Source organism: Magallana gigas, chromosome 1, assembly GCF_963853765.1.
Source record: "Magallana gigas chromosome 1, xbMagGiga1.1, whole genome shotgun sequence".
NCBI lineage: Eukaryota > Metazoa > Mollusca > Bivalvia > Ostreida > Ostreidae > Magallana > Magallana gigas.
The window spans coordinates 27,322,442-27,343,975 of NC_088853.1; the positions used below are offsets into that span (position 1 = coordinate 27,322,442).

Here is a 21,534-nt window from a genome sequence, read left to right on the forward strand (position 1 = left end):
CATCTTCTTATTTTCAGCATAAAACGGCATGTTTTGAAGCAGTTTTTCTTTCAGGAAACATTGAGCGACTGCTTGAACAAACAAAATATTTTCACCAAAAATGTATCTCTCCAATACTTATTAGTGACAAAAAGTTCGTTCTCGTTCAAAGAGTCGCTGTAAATTTCCCTTTCGAAAAAAGATAAGAAAAATGTCAATTTTTGACTGATTTTGAATGAATTTTAAAAAAATTGCGTCATTTCTGACGTCATATGCTGCCAGTGGGTGCATATAAATCAAATAAATAGGTGAAAAACATATTTTATGTCATCTCTTTTATAAAATAACACAACAAATTAATGTACCTCACCTGAATCATCTTAAAAATAGCGAATTATGGGGCCAAATTTGACTTATATCATATACAGTTCTTTATTTTTCTTTTTTTATTTATTTATTCATCAGCTTCAGTCGATCACAGCTATGCGCCCTTATGAGGCATCCGACAAACTTTACTACTTGCGAACACATTACATTCAGCACTGTTTTTGTAAATGTTTGATTAATAGTCTTATAACTAAGGAACATTATTTTGATGTATTTGAATGGAGATTTATTTTTACAGTTAAATAATGATTTTCATCATGTTTTGTTTTTCCATGTATGCTCAAAGCTGCTTGGTCCGATTTTACATCAAATTTTGTGTATGTTTTTAAACCATAGTTATGCTAAGTAGGTGTATAATAACATACATTGCAGTAGTTTTTACCGTCACTTAATCATATTTCAATGAAAAAAAAAATAATGTACTTTTTTTTATACAAAACAAACGACCTAAAACGGGTATTGCGTTTTTTCGCCTCATTAATATTCGTCCTTTATGTCGAGGCGGGAATTTTTTATTACGACTTTGACATCGCTTTTAATACGGGTAAAGTTCTCGCAAATCAAAAATAAACCTGCGTTCATTTTGTTCACTATTATTTCTGAAGTCTTTTTTTTTTTTACCATTGATGCATAACATGCAGCTGGTTCCCTTTCCTAAACATTCCTATGATGCATTTTGATTTTTGTTTCTTTTTTCTCTTTTTTTTTATCCCATGAAGACACTTTTTTCTTTACTTTAAATAATTCTCTCTTTGAAAGGAGACCGATTCTGCTGGACTAAAAAGGCGAAAGTTTATAAGTTTTTAAGAAAATTGTTTTTTATGGAAAATTATTTGATACTGTAATAGCTAAAACAATCGGGCTATGCAGCTTGAAGAATTTCGCTCGGAAGTACACGTTGCCTACTAAACGTAAACTTAAATCGTTCCATTCTATTCGGAAAGTATCAAAACGGAATTTAATGGTTCAGCTATGTCTTTGTTTTATTAAAAAATTGACAAAATAAATTTAAAAAACTGTAGTTTACATTTGCTTCAAGTATCTGCCTCTCTTTAAACAATTTAAGCGATGTTTTTGTATGATTCAGTGATCATTTCCAACGAATCGTATTGATAATTTTGCCATTATTAAAGCAAAATCGACATGTTCTTTAAGTGGCTCTGAATTATTTGGTAAAATGTATTATACAAGACTTGTTTTGTATTCTCAACCAATGACAAATCACTTTGCTCATGAATTAAATGTGGGAATTTTATCATCTATTCACACCATGTTAAAAGCATTTAAGTATTCAAAATTTTATTTCTTTCTAGAAGTCTGCTGATTTCTAATTGAATTGCATTATTTATTTGCCTTCACAAGTAGGCAACACTTATAAGGCCTGACGTTTGAGTAAAACCATTATTAAGAACAAATCATTTTTAAGAACCATCAGGACCAATTCAACCAATTCTGTGATATGTATTTTATGAGAAACATCTTCTCATTTTCATTTTTCTGTATGTATGGAGTGCATTTGGAAGGTACTTTTTCTCGACAATATAAAGCTGAGCAGGAGTTTGTCAATAAGCAGGTGCTTGACAATGTACTATCAGAAGTCAACTGTCATTCAACTTTAACGTGCACTGTTCTCTGTAGACAGTTGGACTGCGGATGTTTCGGATTCAACTCCATGGTTCACAAATGTCGCGTCCATACCTTTTGTAGACTTGAGAGTACCCTTGTTGACGATACAGGGTGGGAGTACTACCGAACCTGTAAGTAATTATTAACAATTTATTAAGGTGAATGTACCATCGTGGCAATTTTATTTTATAATAGTCGTTTCATTTTAAAAAAAAAAAGCTTTGATCAAAGATACATAATATATTCAAATTTTAAAGCTAAAATATTTTAGGTCTTCTATTTTAACTAATTACGCTTTAACTAAACACCCATTTCTTAAACTTTAAGGTAGACGGAATGGTTAAACTGTTGATAATTCATACTCTTAAATAAATATATTACAAGTAAATTGCGGGTATTTAAATAGACCATGGCCTGTGTTAGGTTATCCAAAATAGTTGTGAACCATTTACTTAATTTCAAGTCAGCGGAAACGACTGGAAAAGTTATTGTATTTAATTCAAACATATTTTATGAATATTAAAATGAATTAGGTAACAAATATAGCCTTTATAACATTTTCCCATGTGATTGTATTGGCAGATATAAGCCATGTAGTCCTTTTTTGCTACCTTTCTTAAAGTGCCTCACTACATCATAAAATAGTTTCTCAAATCAACAGTAAATTACTTGATCATGATAGATAGCATTATGGATAAGAAGTATTTATGTCAAATAGGCGAACAAATCTGCAATTTTAGATAAAAAATGATATTTTTAAAATTTCATTCAGTAAACATTAACAAAAGCCCCAGGTGGATTCGAACTCATGACCTGCGGTTCACAAGCCTGATACTTTAACCACTGGGCTATGACGATATACATCTGAATCGATTGATAGAAACAGTTTAACAAAACATTTAAATCGCCATCTTGTGACGTAGTGTCTTAAAAAGTATAAGTATCGGTGTAGTGAAGTACCTTAAGGAGGCTGGATGGTCAACAAAACTAACCATCAGATCTACCTTAAATTTTAAGCTATATTTTGTTGAGCTATAAACTATAATTATATTTTTAAAAATCCATATTTTTTTTTTATTTTGGCATTTTCCTATATTTAATATAAAGCTCTTCTTGAGTCTTCTTAATAGGAGACCGATATAGTCTAGATCTTAAAATGGCCACGTCCATTGAGCCCTCCAAAATCTTTGACTGGATGTTCTTGGTATACACCTGATTGGTAGAAATGTGCCATATGGTAACATGTCCGTTACCTTTTAGCCACTTTGTGTCTAAGTGAGTGACATAATTCCATCCTGTAATAAAAGTATCAGGAGGAAAAAACGAACAAAACATGTTTACTCAGTTTTTATGCAATCATATATCATTACTACATTGCCGTATATTTTGTACACTGTCAATGGGTTTTTTTTCTTCTCGATGTTGCTTTGTTATGTTTAAGATATTTTGTTAATACTATGTTGTCAAGAAAACAGAGTTATTATCTTCTTGGATAGTGCGAACAAAACCAAAAAGACGGGTCGATTCATTTTCATGCAATTTTTTGAGTTTTCATACTGTAAGGTCAAGATCGATTTGCCCGTTTAGATACTATAAAATGTGTTCTTATAAGAAAGTCAAGATAAAATGTCTGATTGGTTCTCGATCTGATCCCAACATCGCGACATAGGACGCTTGTGATCGTGCAGATACGTTTCTTTAAGTTAAGACGCGTTCATCACGATCCAACAAGCTTAGCTGCAATAGGGCAAAATAATGCTGACAATAGCTTTTCACGATCGAATAAGAAGATGAAGGTGATCCCGTAATAAGCCATGATGGATTACGACAGTATATCTATATTGTTGACCGTAATTAAACGCAGTGCTGCGTGATAATATCGTCTCCTCCAAGATTGTCCCAGATCATCAAGATTGGGTACTGATAGGAACGATTAAATGCAGTGTGTTGCGATATATTGTAACGATCAAATGCGGCGATGTGATAGGTTGACAATATATGATTTTATTACCTAATCAAAGGGATTTTGTTGTTTTATTACAAATTAAATATTTTCGTCTATTTTGTATGTGTATTCAGATTTGCAAGTGATCTATTGAACTGCCGGTCAATAGACTGCGATCTATTAGACCGCCGGTCAATAGACTGTGATCTATTGGACCGCCGGTCAATAGACTGCGATCTATTGGACCGGCAACGCATTTTAGAAAAAGTGAAACTTCTATAAGATTAAAAGATAACTTTATTATGTTTATTTTACAATTGTTCTTAAAATTTATCTTAATGATATGAAAACCTTCGATCTGTAATTTATAATTGTAAACACAAAATACTAAAAACGGAATTAGGTAATAAAACATTTATTTAATGCTTGAACAGTCAATAGACCCGAATTTTTTTCCGTTGGCCTCGGGCAATAGATCATACTGAGCTGTTCCCTGCACCTTGGGAAAAATATTCGGGTCTATCGACTGCTCAAGCATTAAATAATTGTATAATATTAATATAGGTATCCAATTCAGCTACCGTTGGACTAAAAGGTAGAAGTCTATGTGTTTGATCCAACACAGTTTTTCAATAAGTGTCTGAATACTCATCAGGTTTCCTCATTTATTGAAATAGTGTGTTGCTTAAATACATAATACAAGCTGGCAGTAATATGAATTTTATGTGGTATCTTTTTGGGGGATTTGATAAGAAACATTCTCCATCGATAAACTAGTACTTATTTGCACGTATCACCTACAAACAAATACATGTATATATTCTTTGGTTGATATTTGTTTGCATCAAAGAATTATTTTGAATCATTTAAAAAAATAGTTTATAAATGTGTTGCTGATGGTAAAATTGACTAAGAGAGTTTAACGAGTGAAGACCTGAAAAAAGAATACGTGATTTCATCATTAAGCCATTCAAGAGAATTTTAATGGTCACATTAAGATGATATCATTCCATGCATATTTCAAAACGATCAAACAACTGATTAATAATTACTCTACTACATGGCTATTTATTTCCCAAATGGATTATCAATATGTTGGTTGATGTTTTACCAAAAACGCAGTAACCTATATTTTTAATGATAAAAACAATTCATGTATATTGTATATTTAAAGTAGTGGAGCGGGGAAAGAGGGATTGTCTTGCGAATAATGAGTATTTTTTTTTTTTTTTTTTGAAAATCGATTCTTTTAAATATTCATACGCTGTAGCCAACATTTTATTTTGCGTTTTATGCTGTTTAGACAGCTTAAAAATTATTTTCAGACTGATGAATTAAATATGATATCATTTATCAGCGCAAATAATTGTAAAGTGAAAAATGTAAATCAAAATTGCGGAATATGCTACATCTTAATTTCTTTTTTTTCAAAAAGAAGTTATGTGTTGTTTGTTTGATGTTTTATTAACTTTTTATTATTTGATCTAAATTATTTCAAAGTAAACCTCGTGTGTTTTAGGCACAACCTACAAAAAACGTAAAGATTTCTATTTGGATACCAAGTACTGTAAACAAATTTTATTCGCGTGCGGGAATTTTTCGCGAGGTTTGCGAGAGCCTCGTCTTTGCGGATATTTCTCGCCGCAAACCATTTGTCGTTGTCGAATGACTGTTATAACAAGACCAATCTAAATAAGGCTTTGTCGCGAACATCAGTCGTCGCAAACCAGTTTATCGGAAAGAAATCGCGAAATAAAGTTGTCGCAAATAAAATTTGATTTGCAGTAACTAATCATAGGACAGAATGGGTGTACAACATTCATAATTAACGATTTCAATGTTCAACTATGATTAAACAAAGGGCTTTCAGAAATGGTTATTATATAATAATCAATCTTTTCAATTGTTCTTTAAATTTAACTTCACCAATTGTACGTAATTCAATTGTTTAGATAATGATTATATGCACATGGCGATTGAATTATTTTTTTTTTTTTTGCAATACAGTTTTTCTTTTATCTTTATTCGTTTTGTAATCTTAAAGATTTCATAGGCTAAATTCAAAATATAAATACATACTATCCAATATTTAAAACTATTTAAAATGTCTGCTGATTATTTTTTTTTGGGGGGGGGGGGTCAGTTTAAAGTCACAAACTGCTTGGTACAATCAAGATTACTGAATTTCAAACTCGTGTTATAATTTGTAGCGTGGATAGAGTTCATGAATTCACAGTACTGGGTTGGTAAGGATCTTGTAACGTGGCATGGAGCAGAAGTGAGTGATTCATTTGTTTACATGTACCCTTTTTGAGCCTTCAAAAAAAAATACATTAGTTTTTGCATGAGTTTCCAGACAGCTGCTAGTACACGTACGTGTGAAACTATTTTTTTTTTTCAAAACACCGATAGAATTCACTTTTCAAGTACATTAAAACATTTCAAAAATAAAATTTATTATAAGACACAAATACATACGAAGAATTTTTTTCTTCTTTCTTGGGTGTCTTCTAATGTTTAATATACACACTGAATAATTTTAAGCGACATAAATAGTTTGATTTTTCGGTTCTCTCAGTCTTTGCTATCTAAGTAAACGTAATATGTTGTGTAGTAAGTTATTTGAAGCTCATCGTATACGGGGTTTTTTTTTCAGGTAATATGCAGCAACATTGGTGCCAACTTAGTAGAAATTGAATCACCGGAAGAAGATGATTTCATTGAAAGCCTCGTTTTCAATTTGACAGGTAAAACAGGTCTAGTATTCTGTTTCTTTCACTTAACCAATGATTTCATAAAAATCCATGTGCATCCATTGTCGTAACATTTATGATAATAGTAATCAATTAAAAACGTCATTACAAATACAAAATTTCGATTAATCTTGATTTTATGAATGATTTCGGCAACTACATCCGCGATAATTGGTGCTTCGTAAATAATTACGAAGTTACGACATTGTGGTTTTTTTTTATTTATTAGTCGCATAAGCGAAGTTAGAATATTCGACAAAGCCATATTAGAGGGAGGATGGAGTTTTAATTATACTGTTGAATCATTAGAATTCGTGTTAGCTAAAATTTCGAGGTATTTGTGAGTTTGGTTTTACATCCTCGACGAAAACAAATATTAAAAGACGAAGTCTTGTTACAGAAAACCGACGGAATTAAATCCTCAAGATAAAGCAAAAAAATCTACAATCCACGAATATTAGTTCGCGCGAATTTAAATGATTCCACAGTCCGTGATATGGTAAGATAAAGGTCTTGTTTGATTTATTTTAAAATAGAGAGCGTCTGGTTGGGTGCGACGGACATCGCGGAGGAGGACACGTGGTTGTCGGCGGAGAAAAACACGACACTCACGTACGTGAATTGGTATCCAGGGCAACCAAACAATAATGATGGCAACCAGAATTGCCTCTCTTTGTACGGGCCGTTTAATCATACTTGGTGTGATGAGGACTGCAGTAAGCTGTACCAGTACATCTGTGAGAGGAAGGCGTTTTGAGACTATTACTTCGATTAAATGACCCTCCTACATGAAATTCAAAGGGCTGGTCACGGTTTCTTGGTTTTGTGGGGTTTTTTTTGTTTTCTGTATTTTTTAATAGGGGGAGGGGGGTTGAGGTTTTATTTTATTTGTTGTTGTTGTCGTTTGAAAAATATTGTTTAATTTTCTTTTCAAATTTTAAGTTGATGGGTTTGTTAACAATTTCCCTACAAGTTCATGTCATGTACTGTTATTTATTTACTTTATAATTTATTTATAAGCATGCTCGAGTCTAGAAATCTCTTATCGGGAGGGGGGAGAGAGTGGAGTTTGTCGAAAGGGGAAGAGGGTTCCAAGGTATATTTTGGTACTTTTTTATGTAAATTTAAGGAATTTTAATTTTCCATGTAGGCGGTCTGGACCACCCCTCCCCAAGATCTGCACGTCATATGAATTTATTTTTAAGAATCGTTGATAATATTTATAAAAGAGTGTTTCCCTCGGCACTTGGGTCAAGGAAAATTTAAATAATTTAGTTTTATCTTATATTTTATTTGATGAATAATAAGAAGCTTTCAAACATTTTTTTTTTGTCCTAGTGTTATACTTCACATGCAATTAAATGATGGAAAAACCTCACGTTTTATGTGTCTATGTAAGGAAACTACATACTTTCTATGCATATCAAAGCAAATAAAGTGACTTTGAAAACAGGATTGGCAGTTATCTACTTAAGTTTATTTTGCTCATCACAAATCAATATCACAGATCACAAATCAATATCACAATATCAAAGCAATATCACAGTCACAGTTGAATACTGAGTCCGCGACCCAAAGTACAATTTTTCAGAGATCTAAAGTTGTCAAAATAAATAATCAATCTACTTAATTGAAGTTGCTTTAAACATTGTGCCGGATAATAATGCCAGTGCCAAGGTAGATACCAAATGATAGACCGTTGTCTAAAGAGTATATATAACTTATTTTGTTTTTTAGTGTGTTTCACCTGACAGGCGAGATAATAAATATCACATAGAAAAATAATAATTTTCATATATGATCTAATTTTTCTTTATAAAATATTGAAAATCATATATACATGTAGGATGTTCAAAAAATCCTATAGGAATTATATTTTCCAAAGATTCAGACAGGTAGGTTTTCCAATAGGAAATGAAGATATTCTATCGGATTTAAACACCCTAAAGGATTTCTGTTTTAATTCTATCAGAATTTAAATTTCTTTTGGAATTTTAATTATAATTTTAAATATCCTAAAAGAAAAATAATTTTTTTATGGGAAAATATGTTTTCTTGTCGGAATTATTTTTAAATGTTAACTAAATGTCTCACCTGACAAGTGAGATAAACTAATAACAAAGGTGGTCATAAACTCTTCAGGTATCTCACTCCCCACGTTTTGACTTCATTGCGCATATGTTCATTATATTTTAAAGGAATATGATTGCCCGTATTGATGTTTTAATAAAATCATTTGATTTCCTCGCCAAAACATTTCAGTTGTAGAGCCTCATCTAGCGTTAAATAAACTTTAACTGATACTGTTTGTCATGAGCAAGGTAGCTGAATTCTCGCGCCACTATTGGGGTAGGTTGACGTGCTGTACTGTATCTACATGTATCAGAAAGGTGAGTTTCCCTTATGTAGCGGTCATGTTGACGTGTTGTTACATGACGTTCTGGACTTCGTGGTGAGTCCTAACCATTTTTGTTGCAATGAACTTCCGGTCAAAATGATTAAGCGGTGTCTGTAACAAAAAAATTTAACTCAAATCTGTGATGAGAATTATGAATTAGGAAAATCTGTTGTATTGTTTAGGACTTAATTTTTAAAGGTTAGAAGTAAATACGGCAAATATAGTGAAAATAAACAAACCAAATGTGCACCGAGCTCTGCTTGAACCACGTTAATTGATTTTGATGGTTCTTGGGCAGACATGCCTGTGCCACTTTTAAAAAAAAAATATTTTCATGTTTTTTACAATCGGTTAAAGATAGGGAATCGATCAAAATGGATTCTTTTGAAAAACATATCCGGGAAACATATCGATCACGCGTTTCAACAAAAACGACTTAAAAACTGATGATAAAGTTTTGTAACTAAATAAAAAATAAGAGTGGGGCGTTAGAAATTGTTGCCAGTATATGTAGTGAGAGCTTTGTGTAAGTTTTTAATTAATCGTTTCATAACTAAGGACATCATTTTCATGTATTTGAATTGAGATTTATAAAAACAGTTACATAATGATTTAAATCACGTTTTAATTTTTTTTTTTATATATGCTGAAGAATTTTGTGTGGAAGTACACTTTACCTACTTAATGCAATATTAGTTTGTTCCTTACTATTTCGGAACGCCACAAAACTTTGTTTATGATCCAGCTATGTCTTTGCTTTATTAAAAATTAAAAAAATAAATAAAAGTTGTATCATAAACAGTTTACATCTGTTACCTGCTTTTCTTTAACAATACACTTTAAGCAATTTTTTTGCATGATTCAGTAATCGTTCAAAACGTATCTAATTTATATATCTGTCATTCATAAAGCAGGGTCGATTTGTTCTTTTTAGGTGGTCTTGATTTTTTGGGATAAAAAGTATTATGCAAGTTTTGTATTTGCAGCCAATGTCAAATGACCATCTTCTATACACAAATTTTAAAAGTCTTTTGATTTCTAATTGAATTGCATTATTTATTTGCATTCACAAGTGTATTATTCATTTGCATTCACAAGTAGGATAAGCATGTCACTAGGCAACACTTATAAGGCATTTAGTTTCAGTATAAACCTAATAAAGAGCAAACCGCCAGGACCAATTTAAACAATTCTCTGAGATGTATTTCATGAGGAACATCTACTTATTTTTATTTTTCTGTATGTATGAAGTGTATTTGGAAGATACCTCTTTTCTACAATATAGAGCTGAGCAGGAGTTTGTCAATAAGCAGGTGGTTGACAATTTACTATTAGAAGTCAACTGTTCCTCAATTATAAGGTGCACTATTCTTTGTTGGCAAGTAGACTGCGGATGTTTCGGATTCAGCTCTATGGTTAACAAATGTCGCGTCCATACATTTTGTAGACTTGAGAGTACACTTGTTGACGATGCAGGGTGGGAGTACTACCGAACATGTACGTAACTATTGAACATTTATTTAGAGAAATGTACAAATGCATCGCCGTGGCCATTTTCAGACTATTTTCATCTATTTGAAAGATAAGCTTTGTTCAGAGATACAGATTATATTCAAATTTTGGAGCTTAGATATTTTAGGTCTTCTATTTTAACTTGTAATGGTTTAACTTAATATTCGTACTTTACACTTTCAGGTAGATAGAATCGTTAAATTTATTGTTGACTATTCAGATTATTTAATAAATGTACGACGATAAAAACATTTGAATAGACAGTTGTCTAGTTCCTGAGTTAGGTTATACAAAAAACATCGTAAACTGTTGAGCTAATTTCATGTCAGCTGAAAAGATTGAACAAGTTACTGTATTTATTTCAAAAATATTCTATTAAATAAAATATTGTAATGAATTAGGTGACAGATATAGCCATCATAACATTTTCCCATGTGATTGTATTGGCAGATATAGGCCATGTAGTCCTTTTTTGCTACCTTTCTTAAGGAGGCTAGAGGGTCAACAAAACTAACCATAAAATCTACCTTAATTTTAAGATATGCTTGCTAAGCTATAAACTTTAATTTGATATAGAAAAAAAAACATACTGTAGATTCCTAATAAGATGCAAGGAATTAATATCCGCGTAAAATCGCAAAAAGCACCCTTCGCGAATTTCAAAAGCCAGCCATTATTCTTTTAGAGTTGAGAGTTGAGAGTTCTCGCGATTTGATTAAAAGCAGTGGGATCGCGGAATTAAGTACTCGCGTAATATAAGGAACTTTACTTTATCAAATTTTGGTATTTTCTTGTATTATCGTATGGAGCTCTTCTAAAAAGGAGGCTAATATAGTCCCAAAATGGCCACCGCCATCAAGCCCTCTTAAACCTTTGACTAAATGGACTTGACATAGAACGTATTGGTAGGGAGTGTCATTTGGTAAAATGGTCGTTATCTATGAGTCACTGTTCGGCTGAATGAATGACATCACTTCCTCCTACAATAGACATTTGATATCAGAAAAAGAAACAAACAAAACGTGTTTACTCAGTTTTGACGCAAGTATATATTTACTAAATGGTCAAGATTAAAAATATCATCTTCTTGGGTACAATAGTCTAAACAAAACCAAGAAGACGGGTTATATTTTGTTTTTCTCATTAGTATAAATGGTCAAGAATTTTTTTGTATGAATATTTAATTGCAATAGTACTAAATGTGATCTGTTTTCTGATATGCCATCGAAAATCGTAAAGAAATAATGTATATAAACGCGTTATAAATCATTTTGTTTCTGTAATCGACAATAATTGTTGTTCTTTGACAAAACCATTTCTTTTTAACTCGTTATCAATGATGCTAGTAAATAATAAGTTTGTAAAAAGATAATGAGTTATGTTTCAATATATTCAATTCAATATTAACCATTAGTAACAGTTGATATTTTTAAGTGCACTTTAAACTTTAATTTCTAGCAAATGTTTTGGAGCAGTTAGCTTTTGAATCTGAGGAAATGTCAGTTCTATATCTCTACGTTAATTAAAACATTTGATCTCTTTTTTATGAAATACCTGTACAGACATTTTAAAACAATATTTAAAATCAGTTTGTTCTAGTTGATGTTTTTCGTTTTATAATATTGATACGTATGTAATAGAAATAATTATAGATACCCCTTTTTCCATATACACCCAATATCAGCCCTCGATCATTATTATCCCTCGGGACTTCGGCCCTCGGTCTTATATTGGATTCTTGGGCTGATACTGGCTGTGATATGGAAAAGGGTATGTATTATTCTCTATATATTCTTTTGTTGATGTTTGTTTGCATCAAAGAATCTTAAATCATAAAAAAAAGAAACCGTTTATAAATACGTTGCTGATGGACAAATTGACAATAGATTCTAACGATTATTGGCCTGAACATAGAATACGTGATTTCATTAGGCCTTCTTAAAGAATTTTAATTGTCACATCAAGCGGATATCATTCCATGCACATTTCAAAACGATCAAACAACTTATTTATTATTTACCTTACTACAATGTTATTTTTTTCCCAAGTGGGTTATAAAGATGTTGGTTGAGTTTTTACCAAAAACGCAGTAACCTATATTTTAAATGGTAAGAACAATAGTGTTTATTGTTATGAATGAAGCGGGCAAATGGGGATTGTCTTGCGAATAATGAAAACATGTTTTGGGAAACCAATAGTTTTAAATATTTATACTCATTAGCGTCAACAATTTGCCTTTTTTTGTTAAGACACTTAAAAAGTATTCCCAGACCGATGGATACAAATGAAATTATTTATAAACGCAAACAACTGTAAATTTATCAATTTTAATCAAAATTCCCGACTATACTACTCCCTCTTTAGTTCTTTTATTGAAAAAAAATAATTCTCGGGTTGTTTCTTTGATGTTTGATAAGCATTTTAATTTATCTAAAATTCATTTAAAGTTCATCTCGCTAACTAACTAGAACGCACCCTACAAAACCCACAAAAATTTGTGTTTGGATACCAAGTACTGTAAACCAACTTTAATTTGCATGCGAAAGATTTTCGCGAGGTTCGCGAGGGCCTCGTCGTCGCGAATATTTCTTGCCGCGAACTAGTCGCGAAAACTTTGATAACAAGACGGGTCTTAATAAGCCTTGGTCGTGAACATTAGTCGCCGCGAACCAGTTTTTTTTAAAAGTAGTTGGCGAAATAAAGTTGTCGCGAATACAATGTGGTTTGCAGTAACGACATAGGACAGAGCTGACAGCAAGTTCGTACGATTTCAAATGTATTTAATTCTTTAAAAAAAAACCTACTATATCAATATCTGTAAGACTTTCAGTGTGTAAAAATTCTTGTCTCAAAATTAATCAAGATTACACTAAAAAACTTCAGGAGAATTACTATCAAATGACTTTGCACAGCATATATATCGCCGTGTTACTGGCGCAAATTAAAGAAGATGAACATCATCAACATCTAAAATTAACGATTTGAATGTCTAACTCTAATTAAAGAAAGGGCTTTCAAAAATTGTTAATCAAAATTCTTTATTGTTGTTCAAATTTCACGAAACAAATTGAAATAATTACATTTGTTAAAAATTATGATTATATGAATGTAACGATCGAATCTCTAATTTATTTTACATTACCATTTTTTTTTCTTTTATCTGCATCAGTACTGTTGTCTTACAGAGTTCATAGACTAAAAATAAGAAAAAAAACTCATACTACTATCTGCTGAATGTTATTGGATCAGTTAAAAGTCACAAATTGCTTGGTACATACACGGTAAATTATTTTCAAACTCATGTTATACTTTGTAGCGTGGATACACCTCATGAATTCACAGTACTGGGTTGGTATGAATCTTGTAACGTGGCATGGAGCAGAAGTAAGTGATTCATTTGTTTACATGTACGCCTATTTTTCTTTGTGTTTTCAAAAAAAAAAAAAACAACAACAAAACACTAGATTTTGCATGACTTCCCAGACACTTGCTATTACACGTACGTTTAAGTTTCCACGTGATTTCAATTTGTGATACTGTTGGTTTTTTTTTTTTTTAAACACCGATAGAATAAACTTTAAATGTACTCTAAAACATTTCAAATTAAAATTTTTAATTATTACGAATACATACGAAGAAGTTTTTTTCTTGTGTGTCTTCAAAAGTTTAATCTATATATATATATATATATATATATATATATATATATATATATATATATATATATATATATATATATATATATAAACTGAATAATTTCAGATCGACATGAATACTTTAATTTTTCGGTTCTGTCAGTCTAAGCAATCTAATAAAAACGTAACAGGATATGTAGTAAGTTATTTGTAATTCGTAAGTAATTCGTATTTTGTGTTTTTATTTTCAGGTAATGTGCAGAAACATCGGCGCCAACTTAGCAGAAATTGAATCACCGGAAGAAGATAATTTCATTCATAGTCTCGTTTCCCATTTGAAAGGTAAAACATACATTGTATATCTGTTTCTCTCACTTTTAGCATGATACGTTGGTTTCATAAACATTCCCGTACATCAATAGTTGTCACAGCTACGATAATACATAATCCAATAATTACTGCACTACAAATACAGAATGTTGAATCTTCGATTAATTTTGATTTTGTGAATGAAGTCGGCATCTATATCCGCGATAATTTGTGCTTCGTGAATCATTACGAAGCCATGATATTATGTTTGTCATTTTCAAATAATTCAATTCTGGTTGTAACGCGATTTCTGATTGGCTAGAAAATTGTTTCATATCGAATAAAGAATGTGGCCTACGTCACAGTTAAACTAACGTCAAAAACGTATTAATCTGCATAACGTTACGTTTGACGTTTGTACAATATTATGTCATTTTAAAGGGCAAATGACTATTTTTATCATTTTATCAACTTATTAACAACTTATTACAAAAATTAAATGATATACAAGAAATTCAATACAGTGGGGCCTCAGATATCCGGACGCCAGATAACCGGACCCCCTTCAGTTACGGACGATTTTATTTGGGAACATATTTTTTTATACGTTATTTTGTCTCATTTATCCGGAATTCCGCGTTCCGGATCCAGACGGTCTGTTTTTTCCACAAAACACTGATTTACTACTAATCTTGCTTCATTTAACTGGACAGTAAAATTTGATGATACTCTACCTATTACAAAAGATTACCCCTGTCAATTAAGTGTCTCACCTTTTTTACGCGCTAGACTCTCATAAGTAGCTTGTATAAACACACTGACTTCCAAAATCACTTTCAAAAATTGGAAAATTGCGAACAACAGTGTATCACACACATATCACACTTGGACACAAAGAATTTAGCTAGATTCGGTTATAATTATTGTCCGGTTAATATTTCATGACAAAATAATAAAATAAAGCAGAGCACATTTCAGATGTCCGGATGCTTTACCTATCCGGACGATTGGACTTGGGAACGAAAGCGTCCGGATAACTGAGGCTCCACTGTATTTGTTAGTTTTATACGATATAAAATGGTTTAGGGCAGCTTCGCGGTATATAAAACGTAAACTGCCTAAAAACCATTTCATATCGTATAAAACTAATAAATATTGAATGCATTCCTTAAATATAGAAGACATCTGGTTGGGTGCGACGGACATCGCCGAGGAGGGCACGTGGTTGTCGGCGGAGAAAAACACGACGCTCACATATGTGAATTGGTATCCAGGGCAACCGAACAACTACGGCGGTAACCAGAATTGCCTCTGCCTTTACGAACCGTACCCGTATGATCACGCGTGGTGTGACGACGTGTGCAGTATGCTGCACCAGTTTGTTTGTGAGAGGAAGGCGTTTTGAGACTATTACTTCGTATATGGATGGTATGGGATAGGATAGGATAGGATACGATACGATATGATAGATTTTGCAGGATATGATGCAGGATACAGGATAAAGGATATGATAGAATTGTTTTGTCAACTTCCACGATAGCAGTACTGTACTTCGTTTAGAAGATGCAAATAAATAAAGAATTAATGAAAAATATAACTTTAATAAATTTTAATTTTTCATGAGGGCTGTCTGCAACCTCCCCCATCCCTCCACCCCCACCCCCCGCACACACACACAGACACGCACCTGCGAGTGATATATATTAGAATATATGAATGGTTTTAGATCAAAATAGGAGAGTGTTTTCCTCGAAAATTGGGTCATCTACAGTAAATGATTTAGTTTTACTGTGGAATCAATAAATTTCATGGGGGTTCAATTTTTGCTGAGTTCGTGGGTATCTGTCAGCCAAATCAACATCCTCTGCGAATTAATTAATTAGTGTAATAAAGTCATATCTTCTGTAGTAAGTATAAAAAATTACACAAAATTACGTCCCCATGAACCTATGAAATTTCAACAATCCCCAAAAATTAGCCACCACGAATTTTAATGAGTCCATATTAATTTTTTTTTTATGAATCAGCAGTAGCTATCAAACATTGTTTTTTCCAAGTGTTATATTTCACATGAAATTTATTTAATAAACCTCTGGTATCTTTGATAATTGGGGGGTTTTTTCTCGTACAAATGAACACCAATGTCTCAATATCCAACGCTTGATTCATATCGTTTTACACATAAAAAACACAATGGATTTGTAACAAATATATAAGCGAGTAAAAGAGCAATGTGCCTTGTATGAGACTTTTATAATGATAATAGTAAAATGACAGTATTTACTAAGGAAAAAAGCAATCAGTATGACAATTCAATTTGAAGTCAAATTGAACACAGTATCTTGTAATCCTACGATTAAAAAAAGAAAATTAAGTTATGGTTGCACCAAAAATAGACAAAAGCTAGACTAAAAATATGTGAATCAGATCAAAGCATTCACTTACTTTCCATTTTTTTTTTCAATTTGAATAATTGCTATTCTTAAAAGAAAATCGGTGGTGCAACACGCTTGTTTAAGCAAATAGTATGGCTAATTACCAAATTATTGCATTATTTCTGTTTCATCTTTGCTAGCTAAGTGTTTCCGATCGTATTCTGCGAAGTCTGCACAAATTTAATAAAAGCTGAATGAATCGTTAAATGTCGGTTGACTTATTAGATGGTAGTATTTATTATTTAGAGGATTCAACTAAGAAAAAAATCCACTAAAATGCTTCCATGGTCAAAAAGTGAGAAAAGGAGTGTTGGGCCAAACTGTGTGTATGGGAAAGAGAAAAAAAAATTAACCAAATTCAAGACACATAAATTTAGTAGATTCTTAAAGAGTGCCCCTTTCTGCTACGCACATCTAATCGCTTCAACAGTTTTATCGGGTCGTCATGTCGGCAATATTAATGGCAATGTCAAAGCAATCGTTTAAATAAATGATGAAAAAACGCCTGTTTCAAAAAGAGGTTTTATGTGTCTATGTAAAGAAACAATGTGTTTTTATGCATATATCAAAGCAAATAAAGTGACTTTGAAAAGTAGTTTTATAGCAAAGTTTATGTTGCTCAAAGAAGCGATATCACAGTCTCTTGAATACTGAATCTGCAGCCCATAGTACAACTTTAAAGAGATCCAAAGTTTTTTTACAATAAATAATTAAGATACTCTATGGTTGTTACATTTACATCATAAAATCGCATGAATACCCCACTTCTTATTAGAGTTAGTTTTGACATCAATCGCATTGAATACATTACTTCTAATTAGAACTCCATAATTAAAAATATATAACGTAATCAACGTCATCAAATATTTTTTGATTTTCCCTCCAAAAGTCTCAGTTATAGAGCCCCATCTGGCGTTGAATTGACTTTAACGCATTCCCTTTGTTATGCGAGAGGTAGCTGGATTCCCGCGCCACTATCGGGACAGCCAAAATGGCTGCCTTCCTATTTTTATCGTCGTCGTCGTCATCTTGGTTTTCTTCTTCTCCTTTCTGGTCACGTGAAGCTGTTTTCGTCTGCCGAGCTTTGGGGCGTATTCTCGGCGTCGGAGGCCGATCGGTGTGAAACACGACAAATATTCCTCCGCAGGCCCGAGTGCATGGCGTGACCAAACAATCAAACAGGTACTTGAAGCAGCCTTTAAAGCACGTGCCGCAACAGATATATACGTTCTTGTTGATCGGCGTCAGGCACCACACGTGTTCGAATGCCGTCAGGGCGAAGCCACATCCCCACCAGATGGCGATGAAGGGAGCGAGAAAAAACGTGAGGAGTTTGTAGCAGCAATCATTGAAACACGTGTAGCACTCTTGCGAACATAACCAGATCAACTCGAGACTCTTTAGAGCTGGTGCCTCTTCGAAGACATCGTGAAACTTGACCTGAAAAAGGGACAGCAAATAAAGAAAGGTATAAGTTAGGTGAGGGCAATTAAAATATTATCAGACGTCACGACGTGTAGGTAAATTTACGACAATGGTTACGACATGTTCTACATGTATGTCAATTTACGGTAAATGTAAACAAGCAGTCTGTTTTAAAACCCTTGGAGCTATCTCAAGCATTAGTAAATTGAAATCATTTAATACTACATGACAGGGTTTAAAGTTCAATATAATGTTCAAACTACTTGTGTGTAAATTCAGTTACAGGCAAATGCACGCGTACGTTTATTTACAAAGACAATATGCTAGGGACGATTAAGACCAAATATATTACAAGTTTGGAAAGAAATGCTGATTTACCCTGGACCGTTTACATGAATCTGCATGAATCCCAAGAAATATTGAATAACTGTCACAATATTAGGCTTAAGAAAATAAGCAAAAATTCTAAGCAGATATTTTCCCTAGCATTTTGAATTGAAGTAAAGATAGCAGTAATTGTCACTAAAATGTTATCATATAATGTTGTAAATTCTTTGATATCTAAATGGTGTGTACATACAGATAACGGTCGATTTATCGTGTTTTTTTACGCTTACCAGATAAAGAATTCAGAACATGATGAAATGAGTTTAAGTGTAATATAAAACGAGGAATGAACATTTCAATTAATACATTGAAACCATGGGGCTGGACCGGGATTCGAACCCGGGACCCCTACCATTCTAGCCGAAAGCCCAAACTTCTACATTCCTCCCTCCTTAAATCCTCGAATCCCCCAGGCTCTTACCCTGGCAGTGGATCAACTGTCAGTTTCAGGGGTTTGTCACGGCACCAAATTTAATAGGAAATGAGCATATTGATCAATTGAAAACATATGGCTGGAGTTATAGACTGGAACCCGGAACCCTTGCAATTTTAGTCAGGAGCTTTATCAATGAACTACTCAGGCCGATATCCACGGTCCATATAGCCCCAACTACTTTGATATACAACAAAATTGAAAAGTGTCCAACAAGACAAAGATAGTGTGTATTTTTAGGTGGGTGGGGCGGGGGGTAATTAAAGTCGAGTTTTTTTTCATGAACTAATTTTTCAGGGCAGTGTTTTTCGGTTCTGTAATTCTTAATTGTTAAAAAATGGCATTAAAAGAAAGGTTAAGATTGTAGTAGTATATTGCATTTTTCTAGCAGATAATTTACATGTAAGTTACAGACCGCACTTCTTGTCCCTTGTGACTTATTTAAACGATTAAACTATCGATCCACACCAGAGTGATTTAAACTGATTTATTGATTTATTAGTGCTACATGTTCATTCTTCTATTAAGTTCGCGTGATTAGATGTTAGGTTTTCTTCATGAATAGAAAAAAAATAATAATGATGAGAGAGAGAGAGAGAGAGAGAGAGAGAGAGAGAGAGAGAACCAGACCTAAGTGAAATTCTGTTGACAGGCAATAATCCTCATCTTCCTAAACCAATGCTCTACACTGAAGGGTAGTGAATGGGGGGGGGGCATTTCTTATAATTTATGTATTTTTCAATAATCAAAACCATATTATTGACGTATTGTTCCAAAATATTTGATAGGCTTGTGTCCATATTTAATTTTTTTTTTTAATGACATATACTTTGAAACGTCAATCGCAAGAAAAAAATTCAACCCCCCCCCCTCCTCGCCACCTGTTGCTAGTTGCCTCCTAACATCTTAGATTCTTCACATAGTAGCCAGTGTTAATTTGCTGATTGTTAAACCATTTGATCCGTGCCAATAAATAATGTTAATTAAAACAACAAATCCTAGATCCGCGCCTATTTTGGCATGCATACCTTGAGGTGTTGGTTCAGTTTGTTAGGGTCCCTGTCCTCTGCCTGCTCGTTTGGATGTACCCGTCTTGGCATTCTGGGATAGGATAATTAATAACTGCAGGAATCCAATTAGATCCGTTTAAAAATGCTACATTTCCAGCACTTTCTCAATACGAAAAAAAAATATCATCACATATCACGACTTAACATTCTGATCCATGGCGCTTAATTATCCAACATAATCCATAATTAATTTCTCCGATTTCAGTCAAAAATAAAACAACATGCAATAAAGGAAAGTGTGTATCCTTAGTGAAATGGCGTGAATGGTTCACCCACAGAAGGAAGTCGCCAGGTAATCATGAAATACTTCTGCAAAGGGTTCCTCCTCAAATTATGCACGACAAACAAAAGGCGCTTGTAATAAAACTGTTAGATAGCGGTTGGCGTGTACTTGGGCCTGTGCAATCGTCTACAATTTATGACCGGACCCTTATACCGTGTTTCAACACAAAAAAATGTGAGAAATCGAATCTAAAAACAGACGACATGAAAAGGCATGATGTAAGTAAATTGAGGCCGTACAAGTTTAGTGATCGGTTTATTGTTTGTTAAGGAGCCTTTAAGAATGTGAATTTGGTTGCTCGGTTGTTTGATTTTTTTTTTCCTCTACAAGTTTGAAATCAGTATAATTGGCATCCCCCTCAAGCCACATAGAAATATTTGGGGGAAAACACCCCAGTGCCTTTTATTTTTTAAGTTTAGATTAGATATAAAACTCGCCAGGGAAAAACGTTAAGAAAGGCGGAATTTTATGCAACGGTCAACAGAGAATTTACTTTTATGGCGAAGAGGCTTTTAAACATGACAGCAAAACTGAAGGGGTGAAGAAATTTAAGCGGTAATGTCAACATTTCATTTAAGCTTCATAACTGACCACGGGTCGCCACAACAGATCGTGCGCTCAGTAAACCGTGACGGACAAGGGACATAGCGAGAAAGTTTCTTAATTTGTTTATTGAAAGGATCAGTGCACCATCTAACAGTATTTAAAAACATTTTAACATTTAATTTTAAATGGATTGCGGTCAAGGGGTAAAATTGTTCAAAGCAAAAGACGAGAAAAACTGTTGACTATTCTTTTTTTAATGCCAGAAGAGAGTTTCTGAAATTCGTTTATTTGATAAAACTTTGCTTCAATATTTACAAGATAATGAAAATATCATAAAAGGCAAAATTGGAAAAAAATAAAACCTAAAAATTTTGGTTGAGAAGTCAATATAAAAGACAAACAAATAGAAAA

The 21,534-nt window shown here is 32.9% G+C and overlaps 2 protein-coding genes across 3 annotated transcripts; one reads left to right on the top strand and one right to left on the bottom strand.

Annotated features, from left to right (window-relative positions):
* The first annotated feature begins 1,015 nt into the window (after positions 1 to 1,015).
* Positions 1,016 to 16,154, top strand: LOC105322643 (perlucin-like). Of its 2 annotated transcripts, none has more exons than XM_066065273.1 (4): positions 1,016 to 2,123; positions 6,148 to 6,215; positions 14,487 to 14,577; positions 15,723 to 16,154. In XM_066065273.1, the coding sequence occupies exons 1-4, from the start codon at positions 1,826 to 1,828 to the stop codon at positions 15,947 to 15,949; spliced, it is 684 nt and encodes a 227-aa protein (XP_065921345.1). In that variant the 5' UTR covers positions 1,016 to 1,825; the 3' UTR covers positions 15,950 to 16,154. The 2 variants fall into 2 exon arrangements, with proteins under 2 accessions (XP_065921345.1, XP_011419778.4); XM_011421476.4 differs by lacking the exons at positions 14,487 to 14,577; positions 15,723 to 16,154 and adding exons at positions 6,594 to 6,684; positions 7,227 to 7,998 and having other exon boundaries at positions 1,018 to 2,123.
* A 771-nt stretch (positions 16,155 to 16,925) lies between these two features.
* LOC105323034 (caveolin-2) lies at positions 16,926 to 20,769 on the bottom strand. Its single transcript, XM_011421977.4, has 2 exons — positions 20,253 to 20,769; positions 16,926 to 18,419 (listed from the first exon to the last, which is right to left on the bottom strand). Exons 1-2 carry the CDS (start codon positions 20,322 to 20,324, stop codon positions 17,871 to 17,873), a joined length of 621 nt encoding a protein of 206 aa, XP_011420279.3. The 5' UTR covers positions 20,325 to 20,769; the 3' UTR covers positions 16,926 to 17,870.
* Positions 20,770 to 21,534: the final 765 nt, after the last annotated feature.

What these genes read in the sequence shown, in the direction of transcription:
- LOC105322643 (XM_066065273.1), top strand. Translation starts at nt 1,826, where the DNA reads ATGTATTTTATGAGAAACATCTTCTCATTTTCATTTTTCTGTATGTAT. An exon ending in GTGGGAGTACTACCGAACCT is followed by an intron (nt 2,124 to 6,147) that starts GTAAGTAATTAT and finishes TATAATTTGTAG; the next exon opens with CGTGGATAGAGTTCATGAAT. An exon ending in TCTCGTTTCCCATTTGAAAG is followed by an intron (nt 14,578 to 15,722) that starts GTAAAACATACA and finishes CCTTAAATATAG; the next exon opens with AAGACATCTGGTTGGGTGCG.
- LOC105323034 (XM_011421977.4), bottom strand. Translation starts at nt 20,324, where the DNA reads ATGCCAAGACGGGTACATCCAAACGAGCAGGCAGAGGACAGGGACCCT. An exon ending in AACTGAACCAACACCTCAAG is followed by an intron (nt 18,420 to 20,252) that starts GTATGCATGCCA and finishes TCCCTTTTTCAG; the next exon opens with GTCAAGTTTCACGATGTCTT.